This window comes from Pteronotus mesoamericanus, unplaced genomic scaffold, assembly GCF_021234165.1.
Source record: "Pteronotus mesoamericanus isolate MK-2021 breed Mesoamerican mustached bat unplaced genomic scaffold, CSHL_Meso_final contig_702, whole genome shotgun sequence".
In the NCBI taxonomy this organism is placed as follows: domain Eukaryota; kingdom Metazoa; phylum Chordata; class Mammalia; order Chiroptera; family Mormoopidae; genus Pteronotus; species Pteronotus mesoamericanus.
The window spans coordinates 3,831,211-3,856,256 of NW_026555239.1; the positions used below are offsets into that span (position 1 = coordinate 3,831,211).

Sequence of the window (25,046 nt, forward strand, 5' to 3'; positions counted from 1 at the left end):
TGATGTGGGGGGTCACCGCGGTACTGAGGGCAGCAAAGAGCCCTGTTCATCTCCCCTCCTCAGGGGAAGTGAGAGAGAATTTCAGATGCCTTCCCAGAAACCCTGGCCTTCAGGGGCCCGGTGCCAGCCAGGCCAGGCTGCCTGCCAGGTCGAATCTAATTTGATCCGACCCATCCAAATCCAATCAAGGTCTGCAAACTCGGACCGAGTGTCTCGCTGGTGCCCGGGGCAGGGAGCAACACGGAGACAGATGCTCTCCTGCAGCGCTGCCAGGTCCCAGTGCAGACTCTGCCACTTGCTGCGTGACCTGGGGCAATCACGTCACCCCTCTGGGCTTTCATTTCCACCTGTGTAAAAGTGGGAAGTCACATGGCCTGCCTCCAGGTGCTCGCTCAACACGCACTCACCCCCTTCTTGGGGCCAGGGAGGCGGCTAAGGGTGCAGGGAAGGGCTGGGGAGACTCATCCTGGGCAGAGAGCCGTGGAAAATGGCACATCGGGCAGCCTGACGTTCTGTGCTGAGAGATCTCTAGGCGCTGAGAGATCTCTGGGTGCTGCAGGGAAGCAGGGGCGAGGCCGCAGGCAGGAGGCAAGTGGGAGGCTGGTGCTACCGCCCTGAAAGAGATGAAGGAACCTGGGGAAGGGGCGGCGGGTGTGGGGACAAGGGGAAAGCTAGATATGGGACACACTTAAGAGCCCCTTCCTCTGCGTTTTCCAGAAGATGCGGTAAGGGAGTCGGGCTCTGGTGACCCCTTCCTTTAACTCTCACCAGGAGCCTGAGGAACGGGGGCGGGGGGAGCTGTGCCACGGCCACACCGCGTGTGAGAGGCAGGGCCATGGCCGGGCCGGGCCTTCCTCTTTCCAGTGCCCTGTGCCCAGTGCATCCTGAGGGGCTCCTCCAGATTCCTGCCTTCCTTGGGCCCCGTGATGGGCCTTGGCAGCCCTTCCCCGCTGGGACCTACTGTTCCCCAAGGCCTTCTATCGTTTTCAGCTATTCCCCCAGTGTGCACAGAGTTCAATGACAGCAGAATCTGCCTGTCCCAACCCAGCGTGGACATTGTGTTCTGCAGAGCAAAGTTCACGGATGCATCTGAAGCAGGGCTGCAGGAGGCAAGCCAATCCGCATTGAGGGAGCAGTCTTTCCCACTGCCCGGGCCCAGGATAACAAAGCTGGAATGTGTGCCTCCCAAGGGTCGTTGCCATGGTGACTTCATCAATAACATCACTTTCTGCATCCATGTCCCTTAAACATGCAGGAAGGGAAGGCAAATGGGAACAGCAGAGCAGGGAGAAAAGAACAATTACCTTGCTCTGCCCCTCCCCCACCCCCCAACTTGGGAGGAAAAGATTTCCCTCCCCTTCCACCTCATCAACAGAAGATTATGCAGCCCAGAAAGAGGCTGGAGCCTGCGGGGAGGGCAGCAAAAGCAGGCCCCACTGCCCCAGCTACCAGGGAAAAACAAACACCGGCTCCCACGTGCTTCGAAGGAGAGCTGAGTAACAGTCAGCACAGCCCTGCCTCAGGGAAGGCGCAGGGACAGCACGGGGGGCTGGACGGGGCTGGTGGGAGGGACTGGCAGCGCGGCACCCAGAGCAGCCTTTGCACGTGCTTCAGGTGTGTAGTCTCTCTCACCACCTGGCAGGGATCCCCATCCGAAACAGATGAAAACCACTGAGCCGCCCAGAGGTTCCAACTGAGGCGAGGCAAGGAGGGCACGCCTGCAGCAAGACAGTGGGGGGCGCCTCTGGGCAGCCCAGTCGGAACCTCGCTGCGGGCGGCTGACGACCAGGGCTCCGCCACGGAGCGCCCACTGGGCACTAAGTGCTTTACATGAGTAATCTCCTTTAAGCCTCGTGACCCATGTCAAAGTCGATGCTATTATCCCCACTTTGCAAGTGAGGAGAGTGAGGCGAAGAAAGGCTTGGCAACCTGCCCAGGGGCCACGGAGCGGGTGGGTGGATGTGAGCCTGCGCTCCCCACGGGCTTGCAGAGGCACTGGGCACCCTGTGCCTCCAGGGAGGGGCCGGGAGGGCGGGCCTGCCCAGCCCCTGGCCTCCCTGGCTCCGTCTACATTTCCACATTCCATCTGTCCAAGCCCACCTCGAAAGCCAACTCCTTCAAAATGCCCCATTTCTCCCCGGCCCTCCTGAGCTGGGAGGAGGCAGCCCTGTCCTCCTCAGTGCCCTGGCTCGAGCCTGCTGAGGGCTGGGAGCGCACCTGCTCACCTTCGACCCCCCCAGCCCTGCCCCCGCGGCACAGAGAGGGGAACACAGCCCTTCCTGGTATCGCTGTGCAAGCAGGCAGCTTAGGCTCACTCGCAGGGTGGTTCGGAGAGATCAGCGGTTTGCCCGCAGTCCCTTGAGCAGCATGTGGTAGAGCCAAAACCCAAACACTGTCCTGTCTGACTCGAAGACCTGCCCTCCTCCAGCTGCAGAGGAACTTTCTAGAGCATCAATCACACTGTGAATTCCCACTGCTAAAAGCCTTCCACAGGCCCCACCCCACCCAGTGCACATAGGGGCAGGCAGGAAGTCCTCGGTGTGGCACTGAGGCCCCCTCGAGCCCCACTCCAGCCAAGGCCCTGGTGTCAGGGACCTCTGCTGCCAGCCTGCTTGGCCCGCCCTCCTTCTCCCCCCGGTGCCTTGGGCACATGCTGTCTTGGCCTGGGACACACTCTCTCCCTCCTTTGAAGGGCAGCTTCTGACTAGTGGTTTGAGATTCTGTGGTGCTGTCATCTCTTCTAGGAAGCCCTCCTTGTCTCCACCCTTCCTATGAGTACCCAGGCTGGATCGGGGCCTAGCCCGGGCCCCCGTGCATTCCCTCTCACACAGCACCCACCGCGCTAACTAACTGCTGGCTCTGCTGCATCTCCCATGCCCGGCTGGGGCTCCTTGAGGAGCCGGGGCCCCAGCCCAAGTCACCTCTTTGGCCCTGGGCCCTGCACGGTGGATGGCCCCGAGCAAAGGCCTAAGCAATGTCCGCTGAACCCAGCTGTGCTGAGGAGGGACCTGGGCTGGGTTTGGTCTCTGCACCAGAGCAGGGCCAGCTCCCAGGCAGGAGGGTGCGCCTGTCTGCAGGCCCCGGGGCTGGATCTGCCTCGACCCCCAAATTATACCCTGACGGAACCTGCGCCTGGGTGGGGCTCCGACAGCCTCCCATCAGGAGGCCTGGGCTTTGGCAGAAATGGGGCTCTGCCTCCCACCCTGAGCCCCCGAAATTTCATCCTTCTGGGGAATTCCAGGCCTGGCTGCCCTGGACTAGACCCCTGCCACCCCAGGCTGCCTCCGCCAGGGCCTGGGAAGCAGGAAGGGTTAGGACTGTGGGCTCCCACTCCCCAGAGCTCCCCCGTGCTAGGGCCTGGGCCAGGCTCTCTGCAAACATCCCTGACTGACCATCTCCATAACTGAATGCCAGGTTGCACCTGACAGTTGACAACGGGGAGGCTCAGAGCGGTCCCCCAACTAGTGCGGTGAAGCAGGGACCTGATACCCCGCCCTGTGGCCACGCCCAGAGCAGGCCAAAGGGTCTCGGTCCCTGGCCAGATGCTCACTGGGCAGCCTCAGTGGCGCTCGGGACCCTGCTCTGCTCTTCTGCGCCAGTGGCTCAGGGCCTGCTGCCCGGCTTTCTCCTCACGCCCCCCACCCCAGCCCCTCCTTCGGGCTGCAAGGCATCTGCCAGAGCCCCAGGATGACTGGCCCTTCTGAGTGTGTGCTCCACCTGCTTAGTCCTCACCGCCCAGCCCCACGGGCCCAGCCCTCGTGTGATCTGACTCCCGACGCACTCCATGTCTGCGTGCTCACTGCCTCCTTGCTGATCCCTCCCACGAGCATCATCGGGCGGGTCCCCTGCAGACCAGGCCTTTCCACGGAACCAGCCCCCTCATCCTGCTCGCTCTCACAAGGGCCGAACCATAGTCAAGCCCATCATGGGGGCTTGACGCTCAGCATACACCTGTGGGGGGCTAGTTCATAAGCGCGCTGCTATGGATGGGGGCGTGGCTTTGGGCGGAAGCCCTCCTGCTCCGAGTTTACAGGCAGGAGGGACAGCTGGGATGGACTGGCTTCCCAGGGAGCTGGACTTGGAGGGAACCTCAAGGAGCTGCTGGATGAAACCTCTCCTTTCCCACTGAGGAGGCTGCAGCCCCCAGCGCAGAGGCCTGCCCTGGGTCACGCGGAAGTCAGCACAGCATCCCTCCCCGCCCCGCCCCAGCCTCCTGGCTCCCAGAGCCCCGGTGCTCCGGTTCTGCACGCTTTCCGTCACACCAGGAGCAGGCTTGGGGCACTGCTGGCTCAGCGGCTGCCACCCTATTCATCCCCCGTTCACTCACTCCTTCTAGAAATCCATTGCTAAGCACCACCTGTGTGCAGACCCTGTGCCAGGGTCACGAGCAGGGCCAGCCAAGGGCACACACACGGGTATGTTTTCAGCTGAGACCAAGCCCATTGCCACGGCTGCTCACTGGGTGGGCAGGCATGGGGTGCCTGACAGATGGACGCAGGGCATCCCAGATGAGAGCAGAGGGGCGGGCTGGCCTGCCTTCTGAGGAGACAGGGATGGACACCAGCCTCCCAGCCCTGGTGCCTTGACTGGCCCTGGCCCCGGTAGCCCAGAGAGTGGCCTCTGTGCGGTGGGCGGGGCCTGTCTGCCAGCTGTCAGGAAAGCCTGGCCTTCAAGGCGTGTGGCCTTGGAACCTGCTCAGCTTCCTCCTCTGAAGCAGGGGAGCAGGATCACCAAAGGGAAGAGGTGATGGCTGCAGCTTAGGGTGCCCCGGTGGCCACCTGGAGACACAGGTGGTGCCCTGTAAAGGCTGGCCCGTCCCCTCACCCCCCACTGGCTGACTCTGCAGTGCTTGTCCCAACAGAGCCTCACCCTGGACCCAGGCCCCCTCCATCCCCTGCCAGGGCCAACTTTCCCTCCTCCTCCCACCCCCTGAAGTTCCCCAGCTGGCCACTAGGCGGCGCCATGAGCACGCCTGCGCCTCTGAGTCCCAGCGGCTGGTGACTGGGACCAGAGGCCTGGGAGACCTTCTGGTCTCCTGAGGTGTCACTCAGGCTCCAGAGCTGGATACGTCCTTCCCTCTCCAGGACTGACAGACTTCGCAATAAAAACGCAGGATGCCCAATGGTTAAGTCTGAATTTCAGTAAACAACAGGTACTTCCCGAGTATAAGTATGTCCCCAACGTCGTGTGGGTCATATTCAGTATTTCTTATCTGAAATCCAATTTAGATGGGTGTTCTGTATTTGATCTAGCAACTCTACCCCTCCGTCCACAGGGACCCTACAGGAAGCCATGGGGGAACAGCTCACACAGGTCCCATGGGGGCCACGGCCTGCCTGTCACCAGGGGCAAGTCTGTTTCTCCCTCCCAGCGGGTGGGCAGGTGGCCAGATGGAGGAATCCCAGGTGTGGGAGGGGCCACGTGATGGCCTCGAGAGTGTGCCCACAGAAGCCCCAGGGCACGCTCTCAGGAGGCAGGACCTGGGCGGAGGAGCCAACAAGAACTCGGGCCCGTGCTATTGGGCGAGTCACTAAGGACATGGGCAGCTCGGGTACCAGGCTGGCGCCTCTCCTCCGCCCACCTGCCCCGGACTATGGAAAGGGGCACAGTGGCCGCCCTGGCTCTGTCCCACACTGGTGCCCGCTGCCCCGCCCTGCACTTCTGTTCCTTCCTAGGAACAAAGGAATGGCAGCTGCCTTTTCCCAGGGGCCTCTGGGGACAAAAGGGTGTTGAGGGCTTGTACACAGTAGGAACTCAATAAAGGCTGAGAACCTTCCCCTTTCCCCAGAGCTCATATGAAAGGCAGGCACGAGCCCCTCTGGGAACTCACCCCGTTCCCACCACTCTAACTGGGGCAGGCGCTGAGCCGTTGCCTCAGTCGGCGAACAAGCGGGTGGGTCACGCCAGGCCAGCCAGTGGGATGGGTGCTGGGGACAGAGTCCTCCAGGAGAAGGCGGGGGTCTGGGAGCGGGAGCAGCTCACGCAGGGTCACGAGCTGGCGTGAGCTGGTGGGCGAGTCTCTGTGGGACGAATGTGGGCGCAGCTGCTGAGAGGCCTCAGCTGGCCTGCAGGCTGCACGGGGCCGCGAGGGCGAGCCCGGCGAGCTCAGCAGCAGGGCGCCCGGCCAGGCTGCGGCTGAGCCACAGGGCCTGGGCACCTCCTTCTGGGCGTTGCGCAGGCCGCTCGGCAGGAGGGACGTGAGAGCACTCTGGGAAAGCGACGCCACACGCAACTCATCCCTCAGGAGCTGAGTCAGCCCCCCTCTCGCCTCCCCCAGCACATCTCCTCTGCTCCCTGCCCTGAGCCAGGCGTAACAAGCACCCCCATGCCCTCCTCAGAGCCCACACGCCGGCCCCTGGGCGAGGATCGAGCCTTTCAGACCCATGTGGACGTGTGGAGAGGAAGGCGGCCTGCCTGAGTGTCAGAGAGGGCTGTGCGGGGGCGGGGGCCAGGGCGGCGTGCTCGGTCCTGCGGGGCCAGGAAGAGCCCTCAGGAGCCGAGGCTGGGGAATGGCGCTGGAGGCTGAGGGGCAGCGCGCACCGAGGCCCACGGCCGCTACAGCATGCGCGGCAGGGCTCCCTGGCATGGGAGCGGAGCGGGAGGCAGGCGGCGGACTGGGGAGCGGCCGCACCAGGGGGCAGTGAAGGCAGTGCTTCCGACGAGGGCCCACTGCGACTGTGTCACGGGCGCCCGGTGTGGGGAGGAGCCACGGGAAGGCCCTGAGCAGAGAACGACAGGGCCTGCATGTCTGGAGCAGTGGCTCCGGTTGTTGCCTGAGGACCGGATGGGGCAGGCAGACCGGGAGGCCGAGGCTGCACTAACTCGGCGAGGGGTGGGGGGTGAAGCGTGGCCCCAGGCAGAGGGCGCACAGGCCAGGCCCCTGGGCCCCAGGGGCTCCAGGCCGCCGCCAACTCCTGCTTCTGCCCTGCCGTCCATTTGCGCGTTCAGTATCTTTGGTTTTGGTTGGTCAGATGGGGTTCAAATCTTGCCTGCTATTTACTCTCTGTGGACACCTCTCTTTGCTTCTTAGCCTCCATTTTCTGACCTGCAGAATGGGGAGAACAGCAGCTCCATGGCACAGGACTGTTTTCAGGGTCTGATTACTTGTTTCAGTCTTGGCATGTGGTGATGTCCAGTGACAGCTGTCACTAGGGGACGGAGTGTGTACATGTTACCTCGCTTCGATCCTCATAAATAATTCTCTATTGACTACTAACGCATGTCCCATTATACAGATGAGGGACTGAGGCCGCAGGACTCTGGGTGAAAAGGGAGCCAGGGCCGGGGCCAGCTACCTCTTGGCCTGGTGCTCGCTCTCTGCCCTGCACTCTCCATGCCGGGGGGCCTGAGGGTCTGTGCAGTCGGGAACCCCCCACTGCCAGCACTGTGAAGCAAGGACTGGGGTCCCCGTAAGGCTGCCTGGCCGGGCTGGCTGGAGGCCAGGCCGAGAGAAGGGCATGAGGCTGGCTCACCAACAGCCACAGGAGTTGTTTATGGGGTGGGAGGCTCGTAAAAAATAATGGGCTGGATTTATTGCCCCCTCCTCAAGGGCCATTCCGGCCGCACGGGGCCAGCACAGCCTTCTCCGGCAGCACCACCGATCTTCCGCCTACACATGGGGGCTGTTTGTTCTCCCGCCCACCTGGTTGGCAGCAGCCGGGGTGAGGGGAACTTGCGCCCCAGGAGTCCGCCCCACACTCCGGCCCGCCCCAAGGAGCAGCGAGAGGGGCAGCCCTGAGGCTGGGGCGAGGCCACAGGAGATCACCTCATTTACAACAGAAAGTTTCCAGCCACACCCCCCCCCCCAGGGGCCCCAGCCCCCACAACTGATGATGAAAGCCTTGGATATCCCTGGCCCTGAAGAAGCCATGCTGGCCCAGACACCCCAGTGGTGCCAGGGAGCCATCCTGGGAGCCAGGGGGAGCCTACCCGCCAGGCATGCTGATAGGATCCTAAGTTGATATGTGGCTGGGGCCGCGGGGGAGGGACTGGGAGTCTCTGTCCACGGGCTGGCTTGTTCCAGCCTGGAGGAGGGCTGGAGTACAGCTGGCTTTGCCGTCAGAAGCCTGTCCCCCATGCGGAGCACTGCCCCTCGGTGTGGCCCAGCTAGGTCTTGTAATTCCCAGGGTGGCTTCCGACACCCAGGTGAGCAGGAGGGTAAAACCCTGCGGGGTGCAGAGGGGTGCTTGGTAGGCTCCCTTTGCACAGGCCCCAGACTGGCACCGGCCTGAGCCAGCTGGCCAGAAGGAGTGGACACCTGTAGTTTGCACAAGCCATCTCTGGACACCTGTGTGTCAGGACACTGAGCGAGACTGCTGAGCAGAGCCTGCCCTTTTCGGCCTCGTGGAAAATGGAGACGGGCTGGTCCTGCCTGGAGCCTCCAGGCTCCCTCCAGGGCTCCCTACTCTGAAGAGAACGGGCCCCGCCCTGTCCAGAGCCAGCCTCCCCTGAGACCTGCCACACTTCTGTGACATGGGTGACGAGCCTCTCCAGAGCGCACGCCTCTGCAGAAGGCCCCGCCGGCCCTGCCCCACACCTCCCCGCAGCCACTTGCCGCTCCATCCGCACGGTCCCCGCGGGAGTCCGGACCTCAAGGGCTGCTAGTGCCACCTCCCAGCAAGCTGCTTCACGTCCTGGTCCAGCCCAGGGTGGGGGCAAAGTCCCCAAGGGCAGGTACTGTCCCACTCCCGGGACGGAGGGGCCCTGTCACTCTCACAGCCACGCCCAAGCTCCCGCTGGCTGGCTCCTGCCTCCCTGCTCCCCCAGCTCCGGGGCCAGTGTCAGGCTCCGGCACCCACTCTCTGCGACAGGCGGGAAAGGCAGCCTGGACATGGACTCTGCTGAGCAGCCAGGACAAGGCGGGAGTTTTGAGAGGTCGCAGAAGCCCAGCCAGAGCTGGGAGGCCGGCCTGGCTGGGATGGAGGCCCAGGTGGAGAAGGGCAGCTGAGTGGGCGCAGGCAGGCAGGGAGGATCCTAGGGGCCCAAGGGTCCAGGCTGGGGTGGGAAGGAAAGCATCAGGCCCCGGGGAGGGGCTTAAACCTGGGTCCCCCTTTCCCTCCCGTGAGGCCGCACAGTGTAGAGAGAAGGCAAATGCTGCCCGCCCCTCTCCCCGCCCCCCCCGCCCCCCAGGCTCCACAGCCCTGGAGCGGCTGCGGAATCACCCGGCAATCAGAGGGCGCTGGAGGGCGCTGGGGGGTGAGGGCTCGCCCTACTCCAGACAGCATCCCAGAGCGCAGGCCCAGAAAGGCCGAGGGGCTCCGCAGGCAGTCACTACCCCTCTGCCCGCCGGTCCTGCCTCTTGGGGTTCAGAGCCCCACTCTAAGCTGGTGTTCAGGGTCAGCTGCCTTCAGTCTGTTACTTTCAGCCAAGGTCTGGTTCCAGACGGACAGGCCAGCATCTTACCCTCTCCCTCCCACCACAATGCTCGCTGCCATCCGGTCCCCCCCAAATCCCAGGCCACGCTGCCTGCCCGCCCACGCTCCACCATCGGGCTCCCTCAGAGGCCACCTGCTCTCAGGGGCTTCTTGGATCCCTCTCCTCCGTCCCCAGGCTTCCAGCTGCCAGGCAGGACCAAGATCCCTCCGACCTGAACAGGCCGAGCCCCTCAGCACTGCTGCTCGGGGCCTGCGCTGAGCACCCAGCTCTCTGCACCGAGCTGTGCCGGCCACAGTTCCCGGATGTGAGTTAAAGAGAAAGAGCAGGCCCGTGAAGAGGAAGCCTGAAGGTGCCAGCCCACCGCCTTGGGGACGGAGGGGCGCTGGGCACCTACCACAACGAGGGCAATGGGGGTTGGGCTGGCCCGGCCAGCCGCCCCAGCTTGCGGGGCTGAAGAGGGACGGTGACTGCTTGCTGTGTCAGAGGCCGAGCGGGAGGCATGTGTGGGCCGTGATGGGCCAGAGCCAGCACCTGGCAGCATCGAGCCACAGAGGCCGAGGACTCTGGGTCTCCTCCTCCCCAGTGCTGGGAAGAGGGGCGGCCTACGTCCCCAAATCAAGCCTGAGTTCTGAAGAAGTAGCCGCTGCTCCTGACCACTTCAAAGCATTTCCCAGAAAGGATCCGTCACTTGCCTGGGAGGGATTACTGGTCCCAATTTACAGACAAGGAGCCCCGGAGAGGCAGGAGTAACTGCAGAGGCCACGTGGCCCGTGGGGATGGACAACAGCCGAGGGCCTAAAATTCCCAACCCCAGCCTGGCCAGACCCGCGCACTCTGGGCCAGGGTTCATGCTGGCGATTGGGAAGTGGGGCCCCGCTGGAGGGCTGAGACCCATGGCCTTATTGCTCTGCTACTAGCCTGGGCTGACCCTGGCTGGCCTCACTCATGCATCCGGCCACCTCTAATCAAAACCAGCCTGCGTGCCTCTCCTCTTGCTCCGGGGAGGCTCCCAAGAGCTGACAGGCATTAGAAAGTCAGGTGAGGCGAGGAATCGGAATGGCCCAAAGGCTGGACTCCGCCCTCCTGGGGGCTGTGGGAATGAGAAGCCACTTGGGTGCAAAACAAGCCTCAGCACCCCAGACTCGCCCAGATTTTGAGCACTAACGGTTATTACTGTGCTTGACCCACAATGGCGGGCAGCTGTCACGACTGACAGAGGCTCAGGAGAGAGGCAGCTCGCCCAGGCAGCCAGGCCCCATCTCCACTCACAGGTCCCAATGAGTGGTCAGCCCGCATCCCATGCCCGCGACCTGTCCGCTTCAGACCTTCTCCGTCGCCTCTGGGAGCCCTGAAGATGCTGCCACTTGTCCTTCCTGAGGTATCCAAGAAGTCAGCTGCTTTTTAGATTGATTCATTGCCCAGATTTAAAAATTGGGACATTCACACAAATTCTAATGAGGCAGAGACTTCCTTTATCAGCATGCTGGTTATCACAGTTTGGGGTTGAGGCCTCAGTCCTGTATTCTGGTTAAACCTTGGCCCCAAGTAAGAACCCGGACCCGGTTCCCCAGGCCCTAGGGCAGGACAAGGCATGCGGGCTCCAGGCCCAGCCCTCGCAGCGGCCAAGTTCCCCGAGAAGGCCCCCTCTCCCCTCCAGCGTTACCTCCACACCGCTGCCTGAGCAGCTCCCCGGGGCTGCGCTCTGCCTGGAGCCCACAGTCGCGCCTTGGTCCCGTGGCCTCATGGGGCCTGGCCCCTGCCACACTCCCCTCCCACTGTTCGTCCTGCCCCAACACCGGCCTGGTCCACTTCCCACCTCGGGGCCTTGGCACATGCCCTGCCTGGTGCGTCCCCCCACGGCGGCCCCGGCCTGTCCGTGTGGCTTCAGCTCACGCATGGCTTCTGCAAAGAGGCGTTCAGAGCCTGCCTATTCCTGTCCGTGTCTCCTCGCTGCTCTTTTCCTCACCATCTTGTCACATCACAGCTCGGGACCTGGGCTGCAACCCGGACTCCGCCAGTTCTCTGTGGTGTGGTTCGGGGTGCTTTCCCCTCACCTGTCCCTGAGTCCCAGTGTCTCCACCTTGCCAGGCTGCCGAGAGAGCCCAGCTCAGAGCAAGTGCCACTGTGGTTGCTCCCACCTCATGGCGTCCCCTCACCGCGTCCCCCTCCCCCACGCCGATGCTGAGGTCTGCTCTGCAACAGCCCCGGCATGACAACGATGCCCACAGGTCAGACCAGAACCTGCTGTAAACAGGACGCAGCCACCACCGCATCGTGCCGGCTTCCCTTCCTGCTCCTGCCTTTACTCCACCTGGAGGCCTGCCCGTGGGAAAGCTTCTCTTCAAAGGCACAGCGTACACACCACCTCACTGAAGAGGGGGCTTTACAGCCTGCTCAGAGCAGCTGCCCTATAAACCTCTCCTTGATGAAAGCCAGCCTCTCCTCCCTCCACCAACACTCACTCCCGCCTCCATGAGTCTGTTTCTTATAAAACCTGATTCGGGCCCAGGGTCCTCATCTGGGGCAGCTTGACCCTGGAGCCCCACAGCTGGGAGGTCTCATGAGGGGCAAGCTCAGCGGCCGGCGGGCTGCGGGGGAAGTCTGCACAACGAGACTGGCGCACCGGCGAAGGAGCACGGGGCTTGCCTCCTGTGTCCTTCCGGGGACACGGCAGTGCTGGGGATTATCGAGTCTGTCCTGTCTTTGAGGAAACTGCCTAAACAAACACTAAGAGCTCTAAGGAGTCCAGTAAAGTAGTTCTGATTAATTACCCTGGGTTTTGTACTTTCTGGCTGTATTTTCTTCCTCACAATCTGCTTTCAAATAAAAACCATGCCCAGAGCCCCCAGCTGTTACCTCACAGCCTCTGTCGGCTTCAAGGTCCACAGGGCTGTCTGCAGCCAGGGCCTCGTCCCGCCCTTCCCAGGCCCCGCATGGTCAGCCCCACGTGGGGCTGCCCCCCCGCCTTCCACCTCTGTGCCCTTGACCACACAGAACAGGCAGGCCCAAGGAGCGCCGGCCCTCAGCCTGCCTGGCTGCAGCTCGGACACTCTGGACCTCGCTGTTAGTGCAGGCAGACAGGCGCCTGCCTTTACAAATGCTGCTTCCTCTGCCTGGGAGCCCCTCTTCTCGAGCACACAGGTCCTGGCTTCTAGCCACTTGGTCCCACCCCACAGTCCTGACACCAAGGACCTTCACCTGAGAGGATCCGCTGGAGGCCAGGCTCTGTCCTGGCCTGGGCTGTCCCCAGGCTCCCTGCGCAGTCTGGCTGGCCTCCAGGGGGCAGCAGGCTCCAGATCGCGGAGAGCACCACCCCCGCCCCGGCCCCCGCCCTCCCCGACCCCGATCCCTCCAGCTAGTGACCCGGTTAACACAGAACAGATAGTCCTTGATGCTGCCAGACGCGTAGAGACTGAGAAACGGCCACTCGCCCAGTCAGGCCTCGAGCCCACTTGGGACAGGAACCGTGGAGAAGGGGGCCCACTCTTCCTGGCCACAGCCAGCCCTCAGCCCAGAAAGGAACACGGCTTCTCTGGTCACATCTGCCCACACGTGGCCCCACCTGGTCTCTAAATAAAAGCACCAGAAGCAACCAACAGTTCTATGAGCCCGCAGAGGGAAGGGGCTGGGAGGAGCCCCACGCAGTCAGCGCCGGGCACAGGCCGGCCCTCTGGGCAGCGCCCGCAGGGGGCGCCCAGGCAGCACCTCTCTGCAGGGTGGGGGCGTGCCCGGTCGGCACAGGCCGCACTCACCGTTGGAGCGGTGGATGCAGGTGTGCTGGTTGTCGCTGAGGAAAAAGCCGCCGTGGCACTGGCACTCGTAGCTGCCCATGGCGTTGACGCAGATCTGCTGGCAGCCGCCGTTGTTGTCCTGACACTCGTCCACGTCTGCAGGTGGGAGAGAGGGTGGGGTCACAACCTGGGGCTGGCCGCGAGGCGAGGTTCCGCGGACGCCCTCCAAGACAGCACCCCGCGGGCTCACTCCGCAGAGGGGGCCGGGGGCCCTGGCCACCGTGCCTGCGGGCTGGCTGCCGTGTGGGGGCGGCCGTCCCTGTGTTAACTCCTCTGGCCCTCCCAGCGCCCTGTCAGTCAGACCCAGGGGCCGACCCCCCAACAGGCAAGCACACCGAGGGACAGAGAGGCAAAGCCACCTGTCCACGGCTCCACAGAGGCAGGACTCGAACCTGGCCTGACTCCCAAACCTGGCTCTCACGAACACTGCTGTCCCCTCCCCAGGGAGACTGTCCAGCCTACGTCGTCTACCCCCCCACGCACAGAGCCTGGCCGGCCAAATGCCACCGTCCCCCCTCTTCAGTCACGGCGCAGGTTTACAACCAGCACACGAGGCCTTGCAGCCGGGACGAGGCTGGAGGACGCGGCGGTCTGCTAACCCCTGCCGCCCAGGCTGTTGGCCTTGCAAACTGATTTCAAAAGCCCAGAGAACGGGAGGTTTGGCAGGGCCTGGGCCCGGGCTGCCGAGACGGCGCGGAAGGCTGCCAGGCGGTCTTTCCCGCTCCTCGGGAGAGACAGGCCTCAGGGCGACACTCACTGCTGACCAGAGGCTGCTGGCACAAAGGTGCTCTTGGCTGAAAAGAGTCTTTATGGAGTTCTGGTCTTGAACAGAACAGCATGTTTCAATTACCAGAGTCATAACCCCCTACACTGTCAGTTTGTTTAATGAAAGAAGGGCTTCTTAAACCTTAATGTGCCATGTCTGTATTGTCACTTTAATAGGCAAATATATGAAACCACAACGGCAACATGAGCTACTGGCTGCTGCTAGCCAACACCCCAACCCCCAACACACACATGCACGCATGCACACACACGCACTCACGGCCATACGCATGCACATACATGCACTGGCTGTGGTGCTGAGCTTTTACACAGTTCTTTTAAACACGGGCCCATTTTGCTCCTGGGATGAAAAAGAATGTGGAGAGGGAAAGCCTCTGGCTGCTGCATGACCTGCACTCACTGGGGAGGCCTCCACTCTGTGCTGTGTCAGCTGCGTCCTCCTCAGGCTTTGGGGAGACAGACCAGCTCCCCACCCAAGGGACCCTGTGGCTGCCTTTGAGGCTGACTGCGAGGCAGGCCGCTACGCTCGAGCAAGCTCAAATGTCGGCCGTGTGGCAGCCAGGAGGGAGGCCCCGCTCTGAGCTCTGAAAGCCACCAGTTACAGCCAATGCGGTGGAGGTGGTTTGTGCTGGGGGCCGCGGTCCTGAGAGTGGGAGCAGGAAGGACAGGGAGGGGCCCCTCTGAAAACCTTTCCCTACTCAGCCGTGTGCTACTGCAGCTCCCTAAAGGCCCAGGGCCAGTGTGGCCTGTGCTGGGGGCACCTCCTGTGCACACCCCGTGGTGCTCGCCTCTGGGCACCTGTCCCCTGCCCTGAACAGCTCTAAGACAGGCACCGTGTCCCGTTCACCCTGTTAATGATGACACAAAGCTAGTGGTCCTCGAGGGTTCGTTGTGTGCCAGGGATGAGGCCTCACAAGCACCGGCTCGCCCGACCCTCGCGGTGACCTTGCGGCTCACTGTGCGGATGAGGTGCCACAGCGCAGCGAGTGGCACAGCGGCGCAGCGTGAAGGCAGGCCCGGGTTGCTGCCTGGGCCCTGCGCACACGCCTCCGGCCCCTGCTATGCAGCGCCTCAGGCGCAAACGCAAAGCCAGAGCCACCTGCCATGGGTAACACAGGAAGTGGGCCAGAGCACCCGGGCTAGTCCTGCCCCAGGCCCAGTAAGACCCCGCAGAGGCACGATGCCTGTGTGCTGGCACACAAGTCACACTGAGATGAGACCGTGGGTCTTCAGCCCGGACCCTCTTCAGGTCACACTCTTTGCCGTTCTTTCCATGGTTCCCGGGTTCTTCGTTCTGCACCTCAGTTCCCCAACCCAAGTAAAGGCTCCATAGTAAACACAACAGATACAGGCCCTCAAAGGCTGGATTCCCGGTGTGGAAACACTACTTCGCACCCCGCAAATGGCTTCCCCGGTGCCACTCGTCTGGCCTGGCCCCCCTTCGTCCCTCCCTGGAAACTAGGCACCAAAGGACAGTCGGTGCAACTCCTCTGCCAGCCCTCCACGGCGGGCAGCACGCTGGCCAGGCTCGGGAGCAGGGCTGTTCACGTGAGCGCGGAGCAGTGACTCGCCGGCACTGGTGAACGGTGTGAAACAAATGTGAGGCCTGCAAACACGTCTCCCACCCACTCCCAAATAATGGAGCCCCAAGACTAGCAGGAGGGAAGGGGGGGTGCCCCTCCGCACTCTCTTCCCACTGTGGTCCAAACACAGGCCTCCCCCTGTAAGGGGAGCGGTCAGGGCCACGGGCTCCCTGCGGGTGGCCCGCGCGCCTGGCCGATTCCTCTGCAGGCTGGGTTAAGGGCCTGAGGCCCGCCTCATGCCCCCGAGTCTCCAGCCCCCAGCCCCCAAAGGGGACCCATGACGAGGTCTGCTGAGTGGCCCGCTGGGGTGGTTGGGTCCGTGGGACGGCGGCCCACAGGCCTAGGACAGGCTGAGCTCACCTGGAGGCCCTGCCCAGGCCCCGCACAGGACAGTGGAAAATGCTCAGCCCCTCAGCCCTCCTGAGGGGCACACCTGGCGCACTCTGTCCCTTGGGCCCCCAGGACTCGGCACAGTCTGTGGTGACAGGTGCCCCATGGCTAGGAGGAGCAGGCACCCGGGAGTCGGGCGACCCAAGTTCTGCCTGGGCTTCGTCCCCAGGAGGAACTGCAGACGGTGTCCTCGGGAAGCCCCGCGCAGCCCTCTTCCTTCTCTCCCATGCAGATGACTGCCCAGGCAGGGATGTGCTCGGCGGCGTGGGAGTCCCACCTCACAGCCACGCCCCCCGAGGTGAGCAACGAGGCTGGCTGGGCGGGGCTGGCAGCCCCCACCCTAAGTACCAGCACTCGGAACTGTCGCACCTCACTGCTGGCCAGGCCCAGGCTGGGTGCTCGGGTGCCGGGCCTCGGTACCTCTGCACGGTAGCTCCGCTCAGGGGCACTGTTCTTAACATTCCGCTTCTCAGGTGGGAAAACTGAGGTCGACAGAGAGAAAGAGGCTTGCCCTGGGCTGTAAAACAGGCCGAAGGGGAAGACGAAGCCCAGCAGTCTGGGTCCAAAGACCTCACCCTGCTCTTCTGTGACTCGGCACCTCTGAACGAGGCCACGGGGCGGCGAGAGGAAAGTCCAAGTATCTTCTACTTGACACGCCTCCCTTGACCCCCGACGCGCTCACGGCTCCAAAGCCAGGGCAAACACCCCTCCTTCTCTGGAGTTGCCCTAATGCCCAGCAGGCTGCACAGCCCTGGCTCTCAGACCAGATGCACATTTGTTCTCAACTCCCTTCCTCTGCCCCGGGCCTCGGGCCCAGTTGCCTGCTTCTGCTCTGGGCCTCGGACAGAGCTGAGTCTCCTTTACGTCCCCACATGTGACAGAGGGGTCAGGTGGGGCGGGTGCTCAGGAATCAGCAGGAGAAACTGCAACGCACACGTGTGCTTGTACACAGAACTGACAGGGAGCTCACTACCACACAAGGCCTGTCTGCTGGAGCACAGCACCCTCCTGATTCCCCCTGCAGACAGCAGAGTGGGCTCAGTCAAGGCTCTCTACAGCTCACCCGCCGCGCGCTGTGAGGGCCCTGAACAAGCCTGCTTCTGATCCGTGATCCCTGATCTCCGAGCAGGCCTGGGTGGCCTGAGGACAGCGCTCTGCTCTGAGTCCTGCTGGCAGTTCACAGCCCTTGTCTTTCTGCATGGCCACAGCTCCCAGAATGTTCCCAGAGGGCAGGGAGCTCCCCGGCCCAGGGGCTTAGCTACAAACCAGAGACGAGGCCCCATGGGTTCTGGGTCAGACCCTAGGAGGCTCCTCTTGGGAGACCCTTTTGATTGGCAACAAAAGAACTGAAGGAGGCAGCATGGAGAAAGGAGCCCCAAAGTCCCCAGCTCTGTAAGGGTCCTACATGGGGCTTCGCACAGACTGCCTAGATGGGCCAGGTCGCCCTCCAGGAGGACCCTGCCTGTGGCTTCCCTGGGTGAACACGCTCCCCCCTTTAAGCCACAAATGCATCTCAGTGCTCCCAGGACTGATGCTGAGTGGCGGGGGTGGCAAGCAAGAGCACTGGGAAGGGAGGGGCAGCTGGACCGTGGCTAGTTCCTGACTCAGGGGGCCCTTGGCTGGTGGAGCCGGGAGGCGCCCTCAGAGACAGATCACCCCAGGGTGGGCTGCAAAAACGCAGGTGGCGGGAAGCCTGAGGCCCAGGGCCTGGCGCCCCGGGAGCATGCACCATTCGGCCATGGCTGAGGGACACCGGAAGGCGGGAGGGGAGGGGGGAGGGGGACGAGGGCGCCAAGCAGGACCAAGGGGGAGACTCGCTCCAGCTCTGCTCTGCCCCACCCAGGCCCGAGAACCGTCTCACCTGCAAAGCGCCCCCCCACCGACCCCTCTCGCACCCAGGCAGTCACCAAGGCTGTTGATCTCCCCTCCCCACCTTACCCGTCAGTCTCGCCTCCACTCCCACGGTGCAGCCCTGGCCTGGCTGCGGCCGCTCCCCCAGCCACAGTCTACCCTTCTTCTGGGTCCTGGCATCCAGCCTCTCCCTCCTGATCCCAGGGGCCTGTGACGGCTCCTGCCACAATGGGACACGGTGCCTGGCCACCCAAGATCAAGCCCAAACAGGGTCTCTGGGGTCAGGTTTCCCCAGCTCCCTCGGCAGCGCCGTGCGTGAGCCCAGGCCCGGATGCTGGCGGGGGGGGGGGGGGGCGCCACTCAGCCCTCAGCCGTGACTCCTGCCCACCTCTGCTCCGCGAGCCCCCCGCCCCCGCCACCACAGAGGGGCTGTGTCTGCGGAGGGCCCAGTGCTGTGGAGGAGATGGCTGTGCTCCAGCAGGGAGGCTCCAGAGCCGACACGGACGGGCTGCAGGCTGCCCTGCCCCCCAGAGGCCTCTGTAGGCCGGACTGTGGTTGGCCCGTGAGGTTTGCTTTCTGGCCCAAGGTGCTGCTGTTTGTTTTTATTAATAGCTGGCTGTTGGTTCCACTTTGGACTAAGAATCCAGGCTTGCAGTTATTTATAATAACTAAAAATTACTTCTGGATCCAGCTTTGGTTGCTTTGTGTTTCCCAGGGACCTTTCCTGATTTGAAACAGAGACGCTGTGTCCTGCCCGGACCCCACCCATGTTTTCCTGGCTGCCAAGAGCCTACTGTGTGTCAGGTTCCTTGACTGGCTCTGGCATCCCAGCTCCCTCCGCGGGCCCCGGGGCAGAAGCAGAGGCACGGGGCCATCTTGGGAACCAGACTCAGCCTCCACCCCTGAGAGCTGCCTCCTGGCCGCTCAGGGCCAGGCCCCAGCCCTCCCCGGCTCCTTCTGAAGGGAGGCTTAGGAAGAAAAGCCTCTGGCTATTGAGCGGCTCTTGCAAAATTGCATTTGATGAGTTAAGTGCAAATAAATGAGAACCAGATGGATTAGGTTTCGGGTAGAGCACACACGGGTCCCAGAGCGTGGGGCCTGGGCTCTGCCAGACCAGGACGCGCCCTGAGCTGTCAGAGGTGTTGGCCAAGGCAGGCAGGAGGTGCCTATGGTCTCCCGGGGCCTGTCCACTTCCTGGCCTGGTCACCGGCTGGGCCTTCTCTGGGGCGCCTGACCCCTGCAGGTTGGCTGTGCGTGGAAGACAGGGGCTCCCGCTGTTGCCCTGGCCTGACACTTAGTCCCTTGTGCTGTGCCTGAGTCCATGCTCGAGGCTGGACGAGGTACATGAGTGGGGGCCGGCCTCCTGCCAGGCACGCCCACTGCTCACATCCATCCCCGCGGAGCCAGCCCTGTGGAGGCCGGGCTCTATTGAAGCCTGCGGGCCTGCAGGGCCTGGTCGCCTGGTCCCTCACCGGGGCCCCACCTCCAGCCACAGCTGCCTTATGGTCCCCCAGCGATGGCTGAGCAGCACTGAACATCTCTAAGGACAGAAGTTCTCTGCTTAACTCTGACTGCTGACCACTCCTCCTTAAAACAACCTGCACGAGGTCTCCCTGTGACCACTACCTACCCCTCAAGTCACAGCCACTGGGGTACAAGATGCAGTGAGTAACTTGCTGTGTGACCTTGGGCAGGTTGCCTCACCATTTGGTGCCTTGGTTTCCAGTGCCTGAAGTGTTGGGAATTAGAGAAAATGCCGGAGGTAAAGCATTTAGCACAGTGTCTGGCAGACACACCGCCAGTGCGCTTCAGCCCCAGGTAACCGGCCACCCGACGCCTCGGGGGGCCCCAGGGGTGAGTGCGCCAGGGGAGAAGGGACCGGAGCCACACTGGCAGGGGACACTCCACCTTGCCGTGGCCGTGCGGCATCCAGTGCAGTGGCCTCAGCGCCTGGCACCGCTCCCTCCTGACGTGGCCTCTGGCCTGCTCCCCACCCCGAACTGGACACAGAGCCGTGTGGGGACAAGCCCTGCCCTCTCATGCTCTGCTTGTGCTGCCTCTTTTATCTCTCCTGCTACTTATTCTTGTTGAGATATAACTTACTTGACTGAAAGTCACCCAACGCATTAACCGGTCTACTTCCGTGGTTTTTAGCATATCCACAACGCTGTGAGAACATCACCTCGATCTAATTCCGGAACATTCCCATCACCCCAGAAAGCACCCCTGAACTCCTTATCAGTCCCAATCCCCACTCCCCCCACCCGTCCCCCGTCCCTGGCAACTTGGTCTCCTTTCGATCTCTATGGATTTGCCTGTTTTGGACATTTCGTATAAAATGTGGACTCATACAATGTGTGGCCTTTTCTGTCTGATTTCTCTCACGTAGCCTAATCTTCCTAGGTTCGTCTGCGAAGGAGCCCACGGCAGCGCCACACCCTTTTCTGTGCCTGAACACCTGCCCTGCGTGGCCCGGCCACAGTGCATCCGCTCCCTGCCAGCTGACGGGCAGCTGGCTTGTCCCCGCTCTTCAGCTATCATGACAAATGCTGCTGTGAACATTCCTGCACACGCGTTTGTGTGACCTTGTCTCAGTTATCTCGGGGACACACCTGGGAGTGGCACCATGGGGTCACATGGTAATCCTGTGCTTAACTTTGTGAGGACCTGTCCAACGGTTTCCAGAGTGGCTACATGCCATTTTGCTGTCCCACCAGCAAAATATAAAGTTTCCAATTTCTCCACATCCTCTCCAACATTCATTGTTTTCCATTGTTTGTGTTTTGTAAAAATTATAACCATCCTGGTGGGTGTGAAGTGGTATGCCATATGGTTTTGATTTGCATTTCTCCAACTAATGATGTTGGGCATCTTTTCATCTGCCTGTTGTCCATTCATATGTCTCTTTTGAAGAAATGTCTATTCAAACCCTTTGCCCATCGTAAGACCAGGCACTCGGGCTCCTTACTGTTGAGCTGTGAGAGCCCCTTCTCCTGTGCCGGACGCGTGGTTGACAGGGTCACTTCTTCTCATCCCGTGGGCCCTACGCCCTTCACTGCAGCTGCGGGCAGCTCTCTGCCCCAGGAGCCCAGTGCGTCTGTGGGAGTCAGTCTGGCAAAGCCCGGGCTCCTGTCAGTTCCAGGAGACGTCCCGCCTCTTTGTCAGTGCTGCCCAAACTGCCCCAGACTGAGACATCCATGGCTGACCCGACACCTGCACTTGGATGTGCAACAGGCAGAACAGACCTAACATGGTCCATGAAGAGACGAGCAAAGCCTGGTCCCGCTCTCAACCTTCCCCATCTGAGCCAACAGCAGCACAGCTTGCAGCTGCTTCAGCCAAGACACCTGGAAGCCGTCTTGACACCTCCCTCCCTCACTCCCCACGCCGTACCCGTTGGCAGGTGTGGGGGCTCAGCAGGTGGACCTGCAACCAAACCCAGGGTATGACGACTGCTCGCCACCAGCCCTGGGGTCGCTGGGCCCAGCCCCTCCTCTCTGGCCTGGACTACTACTGCAGTGGCCTCCCCACTGGCCTCCGTGCTCCCCACTCGGCGACCTCTCTGTGCCAGCCAGCTGCGCCAGCCGCTGCTCAAAGCCTCCAAAGGCTTCCTCACTCGCTTTGAACACGACCTAAAGGCCCTTCGCTGCCGACGAGGCCCTAGCGAACTGCTCCCCACACCTCCTCGGCCTCCGCCTCGCTGGTCAGACCATGGCACGCCGGCGTCCCCGCTGTCCTCTGGCCACGGCTGGCTGGTTCCCGTCTCCAGGCCCTTTGCCCTTGCTGTTCCTCTGACTGGAATGCTCTTCCCAATCTTGGCGCGGCGGGTTCCCCCTCTCAGACCGCAGCTCACGGACACCTCCTCAGAGGCGCTCTCCCTCCCGGACCCTCCACCGAGGGCAGCAGACAAGGCGTTCCGTCATGCCGCCCCGCCCTCTGCCTGGCTGTCATCTACCTGGGATCTAGCGGGTGTCTCCCGGGGATGACAGAGTCCTTGAGAACAGGACCCGTGTCTGCCCTGAATGTCGCTGTACCCCAGGGGTTTCAGCAGTCCACGGGGTACATACTCTGTGCTTAAGGACCGAGGAGTTGACTGGGAACTGCAGGACGCGGCTGGGGAGGCGGCCTTGGCCCACCGGCTCTGGCTCCTGGCCTGTCCATCAGGGATGAGCTCTGCGGCCCCCGGGGGGCTGCCCAGTGAGGCCCCGGAGCTCCAGGGTCCCAGTCAGGGAGGGCAGCTGCAGATGAGAGCCAGCAGTGAGCGCTGGCCGGTGGGGCCCCCGGGGCGAGTGAGGCCTGGGCACCCAGAGGACTGTTCAGGGACTTGCTGCCTTGGCTTTGCCTGGGGGAGGCCCCCTGGTGGGGTGAGCACAGTCCTGCTGTGGGGGGCGTGTGGAGCGATCAAGAAGTGGGGGGAAGATGCCCTCCAACGCTGCCACCCGGGGCTGTGCTGTTCCATGAATGAGTGGAACCCGCGGGGGCTCTCGGTGAGGCAGCGCGGCCTGAGGCTCTTCCACTTCGTTGGTGCCTTCCTGGCACGAGGACCGAAGTCTTTAGCTGAAGAGCCCCTTTGACAGGGCGGTGCTTCAGGGAGCAGGCACGGAGGTGGGGCTTGGAGACAGCAGGTGTCCTCCTGAAAGCCACCTCACTGTCCTCTGTCTGTGCCACTTGAGGCAAGACCAGCTCTTCCTTTAATCTCTCGGTGGGGGCTGGGACGGAGAGGAGGCTGTGGGGAGGGTGCCCGTTCCTGAGCCCTGCTCTGTGCCAGGCACCCTGATTCCATGGTCCCAGGGGAGTGCCTGGGCATCTGCACCCGGGAGCCCCGAGGGAGCGGCCTGCGTTCGGTCGCCAGCGGGAGGTTGACAGAGCCAGGCAGTGCCCCCAGCCCTGGGCCGCGGACAGCACAGCTGGGAACACGATTCTGGCTGGACATCTGTGGGAGGCGGCGGAGTTTTTACAAGTGTCTTTGGACGGGGCTGAGAATGGAGGACTGCAAAGAGCGAGGGAGGAAAAGCAAACAAATCAGGGAACCAGAGCAGGACGCTCTAGACCAGAAGGGGACGTGCTCTGGCGGGGCTCTTAGTGAGCGCCCTCCGACCCAGGGCAGGCCCCGCTGGGCGTGACTGCCTCCATGGGCCTGCGCAGGGCGGGCAGGGCGACCCGCTGCCTTGGGAGAAGTGCCATTGAGCCCACGGGGGCCAGGAGCCCCCACGCCGCCCAGCTGGCCCAGGGCCTCTGGCCAGGTCCACGGAGGGACTCGCTCCCTGCATTCGCCCCCCAGCCTCCCGGAGGACTGCCTCGGTGTCAGAACCTCTCGGAATCATTCTCCCGATCAAGCACAGCATTTTCCTCTACCTTCCCAACTGCTGACTGGGAAAGCCAGACCTTTCCACTTGCCAGACTACTGTGGGTGCTTTGCCGTGACCCACTCTCTTCCTCCTTCCTGCTAGCACCATCCACAGGCACACCAGCCCCCGGGAGCTCTTGGTGCGTGTGAGGGCCCCACATGTCCAGGCCTGTGATGGCTGCTCAGCCGGCCCGTGAGCTGGCTGGCTCCTTCCCCCACTCAGCAGCCCCTTGTTACAGGCCCTGGCGGTTCATGTGGTTCATGTGGCTGCAACAGGACTGAGAGAGGGTTTTGTGCCAACGGAGTCCACACACTTAAGAAGGTGGCAGAGAGGGGGGCTGGGGGAGGGCAGAGGGGCCGGGCCGCGCATGGGCCGCAGGGGGCTTTGTGGGAGAAGGGGCGCTGAGCTCGGCTGAAGCACTGGAAGAGCTGCACGCCTCCCCACGGCGAACCTCCCCCGGCCCGCCTGTAGCTCCTTCCTTCCCACGGCGTTCCTCTCCTCAAGAACCCGTCACGTGCCCGAAAGAACTGTTTCATTTTTTAACAATTAGAATTTACAAGGAAGTTTGGAAAAAAAAAAAAAGATCAACAGTCAAATACTCTACCAGGGGTGTCCAGCCTTTTGGCATCCCCGGGCCACACTGGCAGAACTGTCTCGGGCCACACGTTATATACACAAACCCCAACAAACACTGATGGGGTAAAAAAAGGCTTTAAGGAAATTTACGATTTGGTGCTGGGCGATATTCGTAGCCACCTGGGGCCACACGTGGCCGTGGGCCGTGGGGCAGATGCCCCTGAGACACTGGCTGCAGCCACAATCGTGAGAACCTAAGTTGTTTCTGCCTCTTTCCATGTGCTGGTTCTCCCAGTGCCACGGGCCACCCGCCCCCAGCCTTTCCACCTGTCCTCCCCCATGAGCCAGTGCCTCGTCCCAGCCGCCCCCCAACCCCCGCCACCGCTGCTGCTTGTCCAGTTGGCTGGTGACCCTGCCCTACTGCCCCCCCGCCCCGCCCTGCACTTGCCTCTACTCCAGCCTGTGACTATCTCCCTGGGGGGACACACCAGGCAGCCACAGCCATTTCCATCTTAGGGAGTGTTGCCTTCAGGTGGATTCCGGGTCAAAGCCATGAGCTTTTCACTTCTCCTCACTCCCTGCTGGACCCCTCTCAATCTGCTCATCTGCCCCTGCAAGTGTGCTTGCGTGAGCAGTTGCCTCATCTGAGATCTTTCTAAAGCCTCTAACTGGACACCCCCGAAGTCCAAGAAGAGCCGTTTGTTCATTCATTCATTCATTCAGCAAGGACGCAATGGCCTGCACCTAGTGCTGGGAATAAGCAGTGAACATAAGGTCAAATCCAGCCCCGAGGGAGCTGCCCGTCCAAGAAGAGAGAAGGGCAGCGAGACCCACAGAGATGACCGCTGACCGGGGCTGGGCGTCTGCAGGAGGAGAAGAGAGAGCCCTGCAAAAGGCGGGATCGGAGACCACACGAAGAAGCCACACGGGAATCAGCACAAGGAGAGGTGTCTGGTGGGGGCTGCAGTGCGCATACGTGTGTGCATGAGTGTGTGCACATGGCGAGGTTGGGGCAGCGGGTGGGGCCCCAGCAGCTGTTGAAGGAGGGTCTGGGAGCCACACCTGAGTCGGTGACGTGCCCAATGTGCAGCCAAAGGTGGTCCCCTGACACTCCCACATCTGCAGGTTCAAATCTCCAGGCCTGAGCCCTGGAGGGCATTCAGCATGCTTGGCTCCGCTGACAGAGACCACTGTCCGTGCCTGAGCCCCTCTCTTGCCTGGCTGAGCCTTTCCACCTCTCGGCTTTGCACGGCCCATTCCCTCCTCCCCTTGTCCCATCTCCAGCCCTACCTGGTGGCCTTTCCCTCGTTCCTGGCAGGACAAGTCATCCCTCACCCCCCACAGTT

At 62.6% G+C, this 25,046-nt stretch overlaps 1 protein-coding gene across 1 annotated transcript in view; it reads right to left on the bottom strand.

Annotated features, from left to right (window-relative positions):
* SCUBE1 (signal peptide, CUB domain and EGF like domain containing 1) overlaps positions 1 to 25,046 on the bottom strand; it is a 117,282-nt gene that overhangs the window by 58,882 nt on the left and 33,354 nt on the right. Inside the window, exon 4 of the mRNA XM_054582572.1 lies at positions 13,128 to 13,262. Coding sequence (XP_054438547.1) covers positions 13,128 to 13,262 — 135 coding nt within the window. The remainder of the gene's footprint in view (positions 1 to 13,127; positions 13,263 to 25,046) is intronic.